Raw genomic sequence first — 15207 nt, 5'->3', positions numbered from 1 at the left:
ATTACTTACTTATATAATGTATTATTGTATATTTAGGGTATATATGGGAACATTAGGTTTATGTATCCATATACATTGAATCGGGCCAATATTTACATGATGCAATTAATTGTTAGTACGACCGAACGTTAGCGCCATGGCATCCCTACAGGCTTCCGTCATTTTGTGTCAGACAACGCCGTGTTGTGCTCCGGCATATCACAGAATATCCCCAGTAATATAATATTATATCGTCAAAACATGCACTTTGTTTTTCACTGTATGGTCTTTTCAAATCGGTCACAGTAACATGCTGATATTTAGGGTGTGAAACATGCCGAATGCAAGACTTTAGATGTTAAAGCAGGATACTTGTTCAAACATCCTCTCCGAAAAGCCCAAGCAAATCCGCGGTCTGAAGGCCAGCCTGGAAGTCTTCAAGGTTGCAGACATATAGTTAATAACTGAGGTAAGAATGTTACTTTTAACGTTTTTGTGGGGCTTTATTACGTGCTAAGGAGCGATGTTTACTTTTGTGTTCATTGTCCGCCGAGCGATATCTTTAGCTGTTAGCTGTTAGCATGCTAAGGTGCCGCAAAGTAATGAAGATGGTGACTAAAAGCCTCAAATAATATCAATAAACAACGCCTTTAATATGTTGGGTGCTGTACCGGAGTTGAATTCTTGCTTTTTGGAATAGGAGGATTCATAACCTTATTCTGAACCAGAATTCTGGGTAAGTATTGAAAGAGTAAAAGTAACATGTTGGGGTGTATTAATATATGATTAAATTAATTGGAAATGTCATGAAAAAAAACCCCATAAAGTAGCAAGAAACATGTCAATAGTGAACAAAGCAATACATGTTCTAGACCAGTGGTTCTCAAATGGGGGTACGCGTACCCCTGGGGGTACTTGAAGGTAAGCCAAGGGGTACGTGAGATTTTTTAAAAATATTCCAAAAAATAGCAACAACTCAAAAATCCTTTATAAATATATTTATTGAACAATACTTCAACAAAATATGAATGTAAGTTCTTAAACTGTGAAAAAAAATACAACAATGCAATATTCAGTGTTCACAGCTCAATTTTTTTTTGGGACATGTTCCATAAATATTGATTTTTTTTTTTTTTTTTTCGAAGAAATGTTTAGAATTAAGTTGATGAATCCAGATAGATCTCTATTACAATCCCCAAAGAGGACACTTTAAGTTTATGATTACTTCTATGTGTAGAAATCTTTATTAATAATTGAGTCACTTGTTTATTTTTCAACAAGTTTTTAGTTATTTTTATATATTTTTTTCCAAATAGTACAAAAAAGACCACTACAAATTAGCAATATTTTGCACTGTTATAGAATTTGATAAATCAGAAACTGATGACATAGTGCTGTATTTTACTTATTAATCTCTTTTTTTCAACCAAAAATGCTTTGGTTGAAAGGGGTACTTGAATTTAAAAAATGTTCACTGGGGGTACATTACTGAAAAAAGGTTGAGAACCACTGACCAGTGGTTCTCAACATTGTTTCAGTGATGTATCCCTTGTTTTTTTAATTCAAGTACCCCCTTGACATAGAGCTCATCAGTCTCTGATTTATTAAATTGTATAACAGTGCAAAATATTGCTCATTTATAGTGGTCCTTCTTGAACTATTTGGAAAAAAAGATATAAAAATAAAAAAAACTTGATGAAAAATAAACAAGTGATTCAATTATAAATAAAGATTTCTACACATAGAAGTAATCATCAACTTAAAGTGCCCTCTTTGGGGATTGCAATAGAGATCCATCTGGATTCATTAACTTAATTCTAATCATTTCTTCACAAATCAAGAAATCTTTAACAATATTTATGGAACATGTCCTCAAAAAATCTAGCTGTCAACACTGAATTATGCATTGTTGCATTTCTTTTCACGGTTTATGAACTTACATTCATATTTTGTTGAAGTATTATTCAATAAATATTTATTTATAAAGGATTTTTGAATTGTTGCTATTTTCTGAATATTTTTCAAAAATCTAACGTGCCCCTTGGCATACCTTTAAGTACCCCCCGGATTACACGTACCCCCATTTGAGAACCACTGTTCTAGACCAAAAATCACTTCATATTCTCTACTGCACGCTAGTGTTACCATATATGAGTTATTGTGTAGAAATATGGGGAAACAACTACAAAAGTATACTTAATCAACGAACTGTGTTTTCAAATAAGAATCATGAACATCTTGAACCTTTTTTTTCCTTTTTATTTTTTTTTTATTGAGACAATGATTATTTATGTATTTAATATATGTATAGTATATGGTATATTATTAATTTATTATTTATTTGTTCACTGTTCTGTTACAGAGAACAAGGAAATTGCAATGGTATGAAAAGGGGTAGGATTAAATAAGCTCTGTTTCTTCCTACTCCTTTTTGGACGTGCTGTAATGAAATAACTGGAATTGTCTGATACATTACATTGTATTTTGTATGCATGTTCGAAATAAACTGAAACTGAATTAGTATCAATGTAGTTATCGACGTTATATCGATTCAGCGATGTCCTGTAACTTTTATGTTAAAGTGTATGACTTTATAACTCCTTCAAATAAGTTAAGCAGACAAAAAGAGGTAAAAAAATTTAATCTAGCATCGTAGTGAACACTTTGTCAGTTGTGTTGGTGTTTATTCATATTTAGTAGACTTGTTACTACATCGATAATATCACGCTTGCTAATATTGCTAATAAACGATATGTGATTATTTTTTTGTATTTGCAGAGATGGCAGACAGTGCAGGGCTGCAGTTTGTCAGTCCTTTTGCATTTGAAGCCATGCAGAAGGTGGACGTGCAGCGCCTGGCAGCCTTAAGTGATCCTGAGCTGCGGCTGCTGCTTCCCTGCTTAGTGAGAATGGCTCTGTGTGCCCCAGCAGACCAGAGTCAGTCCTGGGCTCAGGACAAGAAGCTTATCCTGCGGCTCCTCTCCGGGGTGGAAGCTGTCAACTCAATTGTAGCACTGCTGTCTGTTGACTTCCATGCCTTGGAGCAGGATGCCAGAAAAGAGCAACAGCTCAGGTAAAAGTGTTACTCTGCACTTTTGAACATCCTCTGGATAGCATAGAGCACATCATGATGTATATCATATTGCAAATGTACTTGAATGATTCCTAATTCACTATTGGCGTCAACGCACTTTTTGTTTCTTTTTACGCATTGAAATCAGAAAGAATGCGCATTTTCGGATGTCGTATGTCCCCTGGGACGCAGATTTTTTTTTTTTTTTTACCGATCCTGCCTTCTCCCGGTCAAAACTCCAGTTTGCTTTTTTTTGCTTGTTTTTCTTAATCAATTATTGTTTTCCGCTGGTGTTTTGTTTTGTTTATTTTTACGTTGCACTCTTATCACGCCGTCACTTGAGGACTGGCACGTCTCTCTCTCTGGCCAGGAGAGCTAGGATGCACCTGCACGCAGACAGTGGGAGCAAGCGCGCTGTCACAAAGACAATGTCCTTGTTGTGACCTGAAGAAGATAACCGGGTCAAATTCCGTCCCCGTTTATTGCATTCTTATTGGTCGTCTTCAAAGTAATGAACTTTTCGGTACAATTTCTTAAATTTTGATTCGCCAAAAGTTTAATCAATCACCAATACTGCCTCAGTTTGCACTCGGACAACATTACCGCGAAGGGCTGACAAAAGAAAGACTTGATGGTAAATAACTTCATCCTGTGCCATGTCTCCAGTAAATGACTTGTTTTAGTCTTTGTGAGTCCATGGAAACTTCACTTTTATCTCCCGCTGGATCGACATTGTTCAAGGATGGACACAGGCTAGCTCTTAGCTTCAAGCTAACCAACTCCCGACCAGACTCCATCCATCCCAAAAACATACTTTGCAGGTCAACAAATATGTGCCTTTTGAAGTGTTAATGTGAGGAGTGGGGCTTCAGGGTGGAAGAGGGGTTAGTGCGTTTGCTTCACAATACGAAGGTCCTGAGTAGTCCTGGGTTCAATCCCGGGCTCGGGATCTTTCTGTGTGGAGTTTGCATGTCCTCCCCGTGAATGCGTGGGTTCCCTCCGGGTACTCCGGCTTCCTCCCACTTCCAAAGACATGGACCTGGGGATAGGTTGATTGGCAACACTAAATTGGCCCTAGTGTGTGAATGTTGTCTGTCTATCTGTGTTGGCCCTGCGATGAGGTGGCGACTTGTCCAAGGTGTACGCCGCCTTCCGCCCGATTGTAGCTGAGATAGGCACCAGCGCCCCCCGCAACCCTAAAGGGAATAAGCGGTAGAAAATGGATGGATGGATGTACGAGGAATGTTCAAAGGGAGTCTCTTGGAGAAGTGACTGACAAGTTAGCAAGTGTCGCTCGCATCGGTGACAGTGACATCATCATTGTCATTGTTTACTGAAGGAGAGATGCTGACTGTGGGTTATGATAAACGCGCATGCGTCGCCAGGCTCTTGCTTTTTATCTATAGATTTATCAGATTTAGTTTTTTATTATCTATAGCAGGGGTGTCAAAAGTGTGGCCAGGAGGCCATTTGCAGACCGCAGCTAATGTTTTAAAGGCCCACGGCACAATCTAAGATACTATTAAAACAAACAAAAATATAATACAAGTGGAATACAAAAGCTTTCAGGTGAAATGTAATTTAGAAAAAGTTGCAATGTTAAGTAATAAAATAAAGCTATTTTTTTTCTTTAAAACTGTCATTGCTCTGATTCTGACTCTTGATAGTAAAGACACACACGCATGCACAAGCATGCCTGAATACAAAAAATTCACTAGCGGTGGGAATCTTTGGCCACATCATGATTTGATTACGATTCAGGAGCTACGATGCAATTATTAATCGATTATTGATGTATATTATTGCTGTTTTACATTTATTTTTGTTTCACCAAATGAAAATGTATCACCTACAATTTTTAAAAACAGCGCATTTGTAAAAATGAATTAGCATCAGATTTATACAATTCATGGAAATGTGTGCAATGGGGCGACATAGCTCGGTTGGTAGAGTGGCCGTGCCAGCAGATAGAGGGTTCCAGGTTCGATTCCTGCTTCCGCCATCCTAGTCACTTCCGTTGTGTCGTTGGGCAAGACACTTTACACACCTGCTCCCAGTGCCACCCACACTGGTTTGAGTCACTAGAGAAAAGCGCTATACAAATATAATACAATTCACATCACATAAGTGCCCTATACGGGACGATGTGGCGAAGTTGGGAGAGTGGCTGTGCCTGCATTCTGATGGTTACTGGTTCAATCCCCACCTTCTACTTTCTTAGTCACGTCCGTTGTGTCCTTGAGCAAGACACTTCACCCTTGCTCCTGATGGGTCCTGGTGAACGCCTTGCATGGCAGCTCTCGCCATCAGTGTGTGAATGGGCGAATTTGGAAATACTGTCAAAGCGCTTTGGGCTCCTTAAAAAGGGGTAGAAAAGCGCTATACAAGTAAAACCATTTATATCCAAGGCTCTAATTTCTTCACATCAAATATTCCACTTTGAAAAATATTTTTGGTGTAAGGTGTTGTCAATCAATCAATCAATCAATCAATGTTTATTTATATAGCCCCAAATCACAAATGTCTCAAAGGACTGCACAAATCATTACGACTACAACATCCTCGGAAGAACCCACAAAAGGGCAAGGAAAACTCACACCCAGTGGGCAGAGAGAATTCACATCCAGTGGGACGCCAGTGACAATGCTGACTATGAGAAACCTTGGAGAGGACCTCAGATGTGGGCAACCCCCCCTCTCTAGGGGACCGAAAGCAATGGATGTCGAGCGGGTCTAACATGATACTGTGAAACTTCAATCCATAGTGGCTCCAACACAGCCGTGAGAGTTCAGTTCAAGCGGATCCAAGACAGCAGCGAGAGTCCCGTCCACAGGAAACCATCTCAAGCGGATCAGCAGCGTAGAGACGTCCCCAACCGATACAGGCGAGCGGTCCATCCTGGGTCCCGACGAGCGGTCCATCCTGGGTCTCGACTCTGGACAGCCAGTACTTCATCCATGGTCATCGGACCGGACCCCCTCCACAAGGGAGGGGGGGACATAGGTTGTGTGTTTGCTATTAAAAAAAACATAGTTTTCTTTTACAAAAAGGGCAGAAAACAAAAAAACAACATAAAAAAACGAAAAACTTTGAATTGACGGGTAGATCCGAAGTTGATGTAGACTCTAGAGATTTAAGCGTTAAATGAATAATGTATGTATGCGCTGGCACACCATTATCATCATTTCATGATCAAAGCAAAACACTTTTTTACACTTTTATACTGAAATAAATACAACTATAACTTATTAAATACAAATATAGAAAACAATACCAGCAGCGGTAAAGTTTAGATCCATGAAGGAAAAAAGAAAGTGAAAGAATGTTTATAACTGAATAAATGTCCATATGCATAAACCTTTGTTTTTCTTTTGTATTCACTTTTTAAAGAATTAAGTAACGTGTTTGACAACCTTTCTCCAGAACACAATATAGAATTTGAGATATAACAGGATAATGCATGCATTTATCATTTGTTTTCAAAACGCTGTTTTGTTTTCAAAAAGTGGAACCCAAAAAATTTACTGTGGGACCCCATTTTTATGACTTGATGGGGTCACTGGGACCCCATTTTGAAAAGTCCTAGCGCCAACACTGCTAATTGTTGTTCCTTCTGCCAGGCACAAGGCAGGTGGCTCTAACGTGGAGAGCATTCTGGTGTCACAACTGCAGCATGGTCTCACTCTGGAGTTTGAACACAGCGATCCTCTCAGGAGACTCCGACTGACCCTCAGTGAGCTTCTGGCCATCATGAGTAAAGTATGAACTTTCAATTGAAGCACCAAAATAACTTTATTTCAAGCTTCCTTGAGGCAGAAAAAAAGCCTCATACAAACGCAATGTGTTTATTTGTATTATTGTACAAGGGTTTTCAAAAGTATTGAGACTTTGATACCAACACACAAAAAATACATTGTGCTTATTGTCAGTATTGTCACAAATGTGGATTTGGCGCTTTTGGTTGGCCTTTGCCCATAAATAAATGCAGTTTTTTTTCTGGCTCAAATTAAGACAAAGGTGGTACAAATCCTGACCATGTCCCAGAATTTTAACGCAAAAAAAATTCTATATATTTTTTTTCAATTTACAGTAATTTGCTGTAAAGATCATCGTAAAATGTATAGTATTTTTTTTAATTTTGATGGGTAGTTTGCTGTAAAATCATAGGTCAAGCAGATATTTAAATATTTATTTTTATTTAGACAGAAAATGTTTTGAAAGTATGATAATATACTGTAATGTTTGTTGCAATAAGTTAAAGTTAAAGTACCAATGATTGTCACACACACAGTAGGTGTGGCGAAATTATTTTCCTGCATTTGACCCATCACCCTTGATCACTCCCTGAGATGTGCGGTGGCCGCGCCCGGGAATTATTTTAATGGATACTATTAAAGTGTAAAAGGCATTACATTTCAAGCAGTACATATATTTTTTCTGTCAAAATGAAAAAAATCCATTACATTTAGTGAGGAAAATATTAAATACTTTATTGACACGTATCATTTCCAGGTGTTTGCGGGCCAGATAAAATGATGAGTTTGACATATGTGGCCTAAACGTTCGTGTAAAATAATGATGGGCTCATAGCTTGTGTGGTGGGCCACTTTTGCTTGAAACACTAATAGATGATTTTGAAGCGGCCTTCAAGCGCTCTGAGGACAAAAAATTCCACATGTTGTCACCACCAGGAATTATTACATTATAACTGCCTGTTACGTTAATTTCTCTGCTCTGATTTACCTGGACTCTTGACTCTCCTGCTTGCAAGATCACTTTTTAAAGTAGTGTCTGATTTTGCCTGCCATATCTGCTACGCCAAAAAACATAAACGTTACTCTGACACGGAGGAAACGTTTAAAAAAAAACACAACATGCTTGTAATGCTTTCTTGAGGTGATTCCTTTTAGTTGACCTTGTACCTGTCCATCTGTACCGTCATGAAATTCTACCTGATCCTATGCAAACTTTTAATAAATTCTTCAATCAATCGATCTATCATAATTAGTCAGAAAAGGTTGGAAACGAAGCTAACACTATTGTGTTCACTTACCAAAGACAACATTTTTGTTGGAGTCGAGTGATCCCTCCATATCGTGCTCAGTATGGCAGAAATCCACTTGTCACGGCGGTCAACGTTATGCACAAAGTATCGGGAAAAACACGATTCGATCAGTTTCTTCTTCGGTAGTTGCTTCAGGTCTTTCTAGTGTGCTGCTGTCAATATAGTGCCTCAATAGTGGCGCAACGCTGCAAATGCAGTTAAAATACGTAGCTCCCGCAAAGGGACATCAATCGCTCAGGCTGTAGATGGCACAAAATTAGCTGGAGGCAGCCGCCACAAAATTTTGAACGCAGGAAAAACCCTGATATGATAATGGAATTGTGTCATTGTAGCATAATTTTCAATTGAGCGTAACTCCGCTTCACAACACACCACAACACGCCTGCTTTGAGTGAGACGTACCAGAATTCATCTATGATGCACTTTAGCCATTTTTGACAATTTAGCGAGTAGAGGTACTTACTAAAAGTGAAAGAGAGGTATATCTTGTGTCATGCATTCATTTGCTAATCAAATACAAGTATTGCAGCGCAGTGAGGGCAGAGATCAGCCACTTCAAGCCCAAAGGAAGTATGCATTCCCACAGCATGCATACAATCTCCAGAAGTGTGCAGTCTAACCGTTCCCAGTTGTATTAGTGCTAAGAAAACACTTAGAGACACACTTCTGTCATTTGGCAACACTTTAAACACCATTGCTTTACTTTTTACACCAGTAACGCAAAGTGTGGCTTGGTGGCCATTTGCTGAACGCACCTCCATTTTAAGGCACATCGTAGATATAAAATAAACAAAAAAAGTGCAAATAAAGCATAAAGGCATAATGTAATGTGAAAAGGCTAAACTGTTAAAACTACTTTATCACTTACTATACAATGTCTGCTGTCATTAGGATGCTGACTGCTAGGATTTTCATATATTTCCATTTAGATGAAGAATGACTCATAATCCTTGAAAAGAAAAGCAGGTTTTTTTCAACCAATCAAAGTTTACTTATATAGTTCTTAAGCACAAATATCTCAAAGGGCTGCACAAGCCCTTGTTCGTTTTGTTCTTGCCATTTCTGGGTCTAAATTCAGTGTCAAAGTGTACCAACTTGTCGGAATATGTCCTTCTACTTTCGAGGTGAGAGGCATGATTTATGATCTAGAAAAAAGTTTGAATAACAAGGAAACGAGAAAGCAGCTCATCAGTCGATCATGTCAACATAGGCACGCAAGCTAGTGATCACGGCGCCTCTGTAAATAGTTTGTCTGCGTTGGGCGCTTATAATAACAATATCACCAATACCTGTTTAATATTCAAGTCACAAAATGTAAAAGGAATATTGTTGTTGCTTTTTAAATTTTTGGGGGGGGGTTTTACGGGTGGAATAGAGAACCTCCCATTGGCTCTGCTGTAAGTTAAGTTTTATTTACTTTTATTTGCGATTTAGACTGCATAAAAAAGAAATACATCCGTCATCATGTCTTTCATAATGATTGTGAACGATAGGCAAATTAAAAAAAAAAAATGCAGTTCCCCTTTTAATGCAACAAATATAATACTTTCATAAATTGCAACTATTTTTTTAGTTAGAATAAATATAATAAAGACAATAATGTGCTTGACTTATGATTTCAAAGCACACTGTAAAAAGGACAATACATTATATGGTAAAACACTGGCGGCTCAGTTGCCAACATTTTATTGTACAATAACTCTAGAACCATTTTTTCAATTACAGTAACATGCTGTAAAAACCATCATAAATTTTACGGTAACATTTTAGTGACTGAGCTGCCACTTTGTTTACTGCAAAATCTAAAGATGTTTTCTAAGCAAAAGCATTGGCTATTTTAAAATGATATCATGAGGTGAATTCTGAATAAATTATTCATGTTTAAAAGCGGTCCTCAGACGGCAGCCGTAACTTCGATGTGGCCCACCCACAGTGAAAACGAATTCGACACCCCTTTCCTGGAGTATATTTAGCAAACACAAAAGTACATATTTTACCACTTTTTTTTTCTTAGGGCAAGCTGGGCTTCCCTTGCAGTCTTAATGCAATCGCCACTGTAGATCATATCAGCTGTAGATCTCCAAGGTTTACAGCTTTTGACATGCTAAAACAAGGTTGGGACAAGGGAAGTTGGCAAGTAAGATCTGCAACTTCGAGACAAAAATGTGCTTTAAGTTAATCGGGATGGAGTCCGAAGTGGAGCTTGGCATGTCCCGTCGCTGGAGAGCTGCCGCCTTATCGCCCAAACTGTTGAAAGATTGGTTCTTTAGGTGGCTGAATGTCTTCTGCATCCCTATGTATATCTATTCATACAATGTATCACAGGGGTCCTCAAGTACAAATCTTGAAGGTCCACAAATGTTATTTTGAAACAGGCTGGGTCCGTTTATTATCGGTCAAGCTTATATGGTCGCAGGAGGTAAGTAGTAGTTTAACATTTTCTTAAAATGAACAAAAATTAAATGAATATCCAATAATATACATGAAATATTTTCTTTGAAACAAAAATAAATAAGAACTTAAATAAAACTTTCAGTTTTAACAAAAAATAAATACTTTTAAACACAACCCTCCTATCCCTGGTAAACAAATGACCTTAACAGATCTCATTCATGTGCAAATACAACTATGGTACAGTATATCCCCATTGTGTAAAACACAGCTGCTCAATGGGAGAATTGGGCTCTTGGGGTTGAAGCCAAAACTTTGAACTTTGGCACAAAAGGTGTGATGGCCAGGCGGAGACACTGATCCAGGTGTTCATTGGTCAGTCTGTTGCGGTACTTGTTCTTCACAATGTTCATTGTAGAGAAGGCAGACTCACAGCTGTATGTTGAGCCAAACATTGTGAGGATGTGACAGGCCATCTTATGCAGCAGAGGGAACTTGGAAGGAATGACCAGCTTTGACCAGAAGGTGATGGCATCACACTGAGCCTCTTTCAGTGCGACACTTTCTTGGAGATCAATCAGCTCAGTCTGCAGTGAAGCAGCTCTGGCCCATGGGAAGACTTGTTTTGCTTCTGCAGAGAACGCACTCACATTTCTGATCAGGAATGGGTTTTCAATGAACAGCAGGACTTGTTTTCCCAAAATTAAGCCATCAAAGCGAGTCTTGAAATTTGCAATGAGTTTTTTCCAAGAATTCCAAATAGCACTGATGATCTCCCTCTCCTTTGGTCAGTTCCAGAAGTTTGGGGAAGTGGAGCAGTTCCTCCTGTAGATACACAGTTTAAATATATATTAGGAACAATGCTTAAAAATAGGTATGAATTATCAAGTGGAAGAAAATAGTGTGTGGTAGAAAATAATAATAACAAATTTGTTACCTGTATGTCACGTTTGAAAAGGTCCAGCTTCCTCTGGAAGGCACGGACTTCTGACATCAGCGCACACACTGTGTTCTTCTTCCCCTGTAGCTTGAGATTTAGGTCATTGAGATGGGATGTTATATCAGCCAAAAATGCCACAGCTTCAATTTTCCCAGCATTTTGCAGAAATTCCAGGAACTGTTTTGCTTTTGCGGTATTTTGCTGGGACAGAAACACTTGCAGCTCTTCTCTAATGGCCCAAAACCGCTCCAGGACCCTGTTTTTGCTCAGCCATCTGACGTTGTTGTGCACGAGCAAATCATCAAAAGCAGCATCTACCTCTGTTAGGAATGTGCGCAGCAAGCGGTGCTGCAGTGCAGATGATGCTCTCAAGAAGTTTATGAGTTTCATCATTGTTGTCATGATTTCAGAGTACACTTCTCCAAGACTTGCACAAAGAACAGACTGGTGGATTATGCAGTGATAAGATATCAGGCCAGGGTGGTGTTCTCTCAGACGCGGAACCAGTCCCTTCTCTCTCCCCAACATGGCTGGCGCTCCATCAGTAGCAATGGACACAACTTTCTTCAGATCTATCCCTTTTTCATTCAGCATTTCTGATATTGCTTTATAGATGTCTTCTCCCCTTGTTTGTCCACTGAGGTTTGCCAGGCCCAAAACATCTTCAATAAACTCCCCCTTTTTCTCATCATAATACCTCACAAACACCAACAACTGAGCATTTTCAGTGGTGTCAGTGGACTCATCCACTGCTAGGGATATGCACTCCGCGTTTTTTATTCCATCACAAAGCTGCTTGGACAAATCACCAGCCAGTATTTCAGTACGTCTGGTAGCTGTGGCATCAGAGAGTGGGATTTGATTTATTTTAGCTGTCATTTCCTCCTTTTCTTTGCCTTCAAACATGGCACCCAACACTTCAGTCAAGCATTCTTTATTTCTGCATCAGAGAATGGCTTCTTGTGTTTACCCAAAATCCATGCCACTCTGAGTGAGCACTCTGTTGCTATTTGTTGTTGTGTCATAGATTTAACAAAAATCTTGCTTGATGTTTCATATGACTTTTTCAGCCTTGTGATTTATTTTTTTCTCAGCTCTGAATCATGAGGAAATGTCTCTTCAAATTCGCGGTGCTCTTTTAGATAGTGACGTTTCAGATGTTCACTTTTCACCAGAGCAACAGTACTGTTGCATATTAGACACACTGGTCTGGTACTTGCAGTAGGTAGGATGAAAACATATTGCTCTGTCCATTCTTCCTTGAAACGTCGGTTTTCCCTGTCCACCTTTCTTTTACCAGCCTGAGCCAACTTGGAGCATGCCATTGTGATTTGATTCACATTCAGTGACTGACGAGTGAAAAGTTAGCGAAGTAGCGATACGAGGCAACTGTGTGCATGCAGCGAAAGGTTCCATGCGCCTGTGGCACGAAATCTTTATGACCCAGGTGGTAACAGCCTATCAGCGCATCGTTGTGATAGAGATGACAACCCATTCCTCGGAATCAGCCAATCAGAATGGCGCTCTCGCTCTCACTGCGTCTCTCTCTCTCACTCTCCTTCTCTCTGAGAGAGAGAGTGAGAGAGAGACGTGCGAGTGAGACACGGAGAAGTGTAAACAAACGTGGAGATATTTGACTAAAACAACAAAGAACGTTGACTTGCGCTAGCGATAACTCAAAGATAAATACAATTATTATATTTTTTATAATAATTATAATAAAACATTTTTTTTTTTTTTTCTATAATTCTTGTTGGGTCCGAACGGACACGTCGCTGGGTCCGGACATGGACCGCGGTCCGCCTGTTGAGGATCCCTGATGTATCACTTTAATTTGTTTTCACATAAAATACCCAAATGTTTAAGGTTTGGCGGCTTTTATTTTGCCGTGGCGCTTCACATCGATTATTTACATTACATGTAGGTAAAACCCTGCAATATTTGTGTCATATACTTGTATGCTCCACGCCACTTCTGTTCTTTTTAGAATGTAAAATAGTCGACTATTGTTATTTATGAGCATATTTATAAGCAGAGTATTGTTAGTTAAAACCCTCATCTCATTCTTGTGAACCCAATATCATGTGTCGTCTCCACAGATGACCGCATTGTCACACCCCTACAGTCAATGGTCAATAATTTATGTTAGACAATTATGACATCAAATCGGATATTAGACCACTACTTAAGAGGTAGCACCAAATCCATCAATGAAGGTCATCATGTATTGTTGGTGGTTCCGCAACAAATAAACAAATGTATGTGAAACACTAGATGTCTATCTTCAAATGTTATATTTCGTTATTTTTTACACTACTTGATGTTCACTAAAAAGGAAGTGATCGTTGAACGTCCTGCTTGAATTACACATTATTGGTATTTAAACAACCTCTTCAATATTTTTATTAATCGATTTGTAAAAGAAAATGTATCTGCTACTAAAGTGATATGGAAAATGGAAAAGTTGCATAATGTGTGCCGGCATGATTGATGCTGTTTCTGTTTGAACACATGATTGTCATTCATGACAACAAGGCATGGATGATAATAGAATAACTGAAAAATATACCACTATCCATACTGTAGATTGTACTTACAATTAAAATATATCTGTTTTTTTTGTTAGGTGTCAGATTCAAAAGGAGAGTTCTTTTTGAAGTCGTCAGAACTCTTTGAAAGTCCTGTGTACTTGGAGGAGGTGGCTGATGTACTCTGCATTCTACAAGCAGGTGTGTTCATCTTTTTACACATTCAAAAACCCTATGCTGGAATATGGTGGATATTAGGGGTGTAAAAATTAATCGGTACAAACGGATAACCGATTTTAACTTTAGAGATATGAATAATTCGTTTGTCGAGCATCTGGATCAATTTATATGTAATATGGATCGGTCGATGTCCTGTTGGAAAGTAATGAATAAGTAATTGTAGATCTGTTACAAAATATGGCCACTTTAATCTTGTGAGACTTCAGTGATGACATAATACAATTGAACCGTTGACGTTTGGGACTGACAGTAACAGATCAACTCGGCAGACAGTAATTCTGATTGACTTACCGAAAGAACCAATCCATTCTTGTGCCTAAATCTAGCTAACCATGGAAGCCACCACGCATTGTAAACCAATCAGAAACAACCTGAGGTTGGTCTTTGCGTCTTTATTTTTCCACACACACACCTCAGCACAGTGTTGTCAACTGACTGACTTTCTCGCTAAATGTTGTATTTTTCCAACTCCTTAGTAGCTTTGTTTCTCAAAAGCGACTAGTGACAAATCTAGCAACTTTTTTTGGGATGTTTAAAGACATGAAAGCGCGTATTGTAGTGGGTTTACATAATTCACCTGCGGAACTTGAGTTATGGTAAGAAAGTTCCAGTCAGACAGGTTTGAAGGGAACGCATTTCCGTTATTGTGCACACATTAGAGAAAGGCATGTATATAGAGTACTGCTCCGTTGTTATTGCAAGTTGCTAAATGTCATTAAAACAGTTAGCTCTATCTTGTGACACTCCTCTTTCGACTCTTGTCCTTAAGCGCTACAGTATCACGGTAATGTCCTTCATGTGCAATCGGAGCAAGTATTTCCTCTCTGGCGGTCCCCTGCCTACTGAATGTCTGCTCTTTGACATCTTGTTCTGAAAACACATTTTGTTGTACTTTGAAGTGCAATCACAATCTCCTCAAAGCTCATCAGAGCAGAGAGGAGGCTCACGCCCACTGTTGTGCAAAGCTGCCACTGTTTCTGCCTTCGTTGAG

The 15207-nt window shown here is 38.9% G+C and overlaps 1 protein-coding gene across 1 annotated transcript in view; it reads left to right on the top strand.

Annotated features, from left to right (window-relative positions):
- Positions 1-15207, top strand: part of ints2 (integrator complex subunit 2) — a 65063-nt gene continuing 49856 nt past the window's right edge. The window contains exons 1-4 of the mRNA XM_061898201.1: positions 1-448; positions 2758-3052; positions 6673-6811; positions 14075-14177. Of these exons, the coding sequence (XP_061754185.1) occupies positions 2760-3052; positions 6673-6811; positions 14075-14177 (535 nt within the window). The 5' untranslated portion in view covers positions 1-448; positions 2758-2759. The remainder of the gene's footprint in view (positions 449-2757; positions 3053-6672; positions 6812-14074; positions 14178-15207) is intronic.

Source organism: Nerophis ophidion, linkage group LG04 (assembly GCF_033978795.1).
Source record: "Nerophis ophidion isolate RoL-2023_Sa linkage group LG04, RoL_Noph_v1.0, whole genome shotgun sequence".
NCBI lineage: Eukaryota > Metazoa > Chordata > Actinopteri > Syngnathiformes > Syngnathidae > Nerophis > Nerophis ophidion.
Note: the sequence above shows the minus strand (reverse complement) of the source record. Positions and strands in the feature narration are given on the sequence as shown.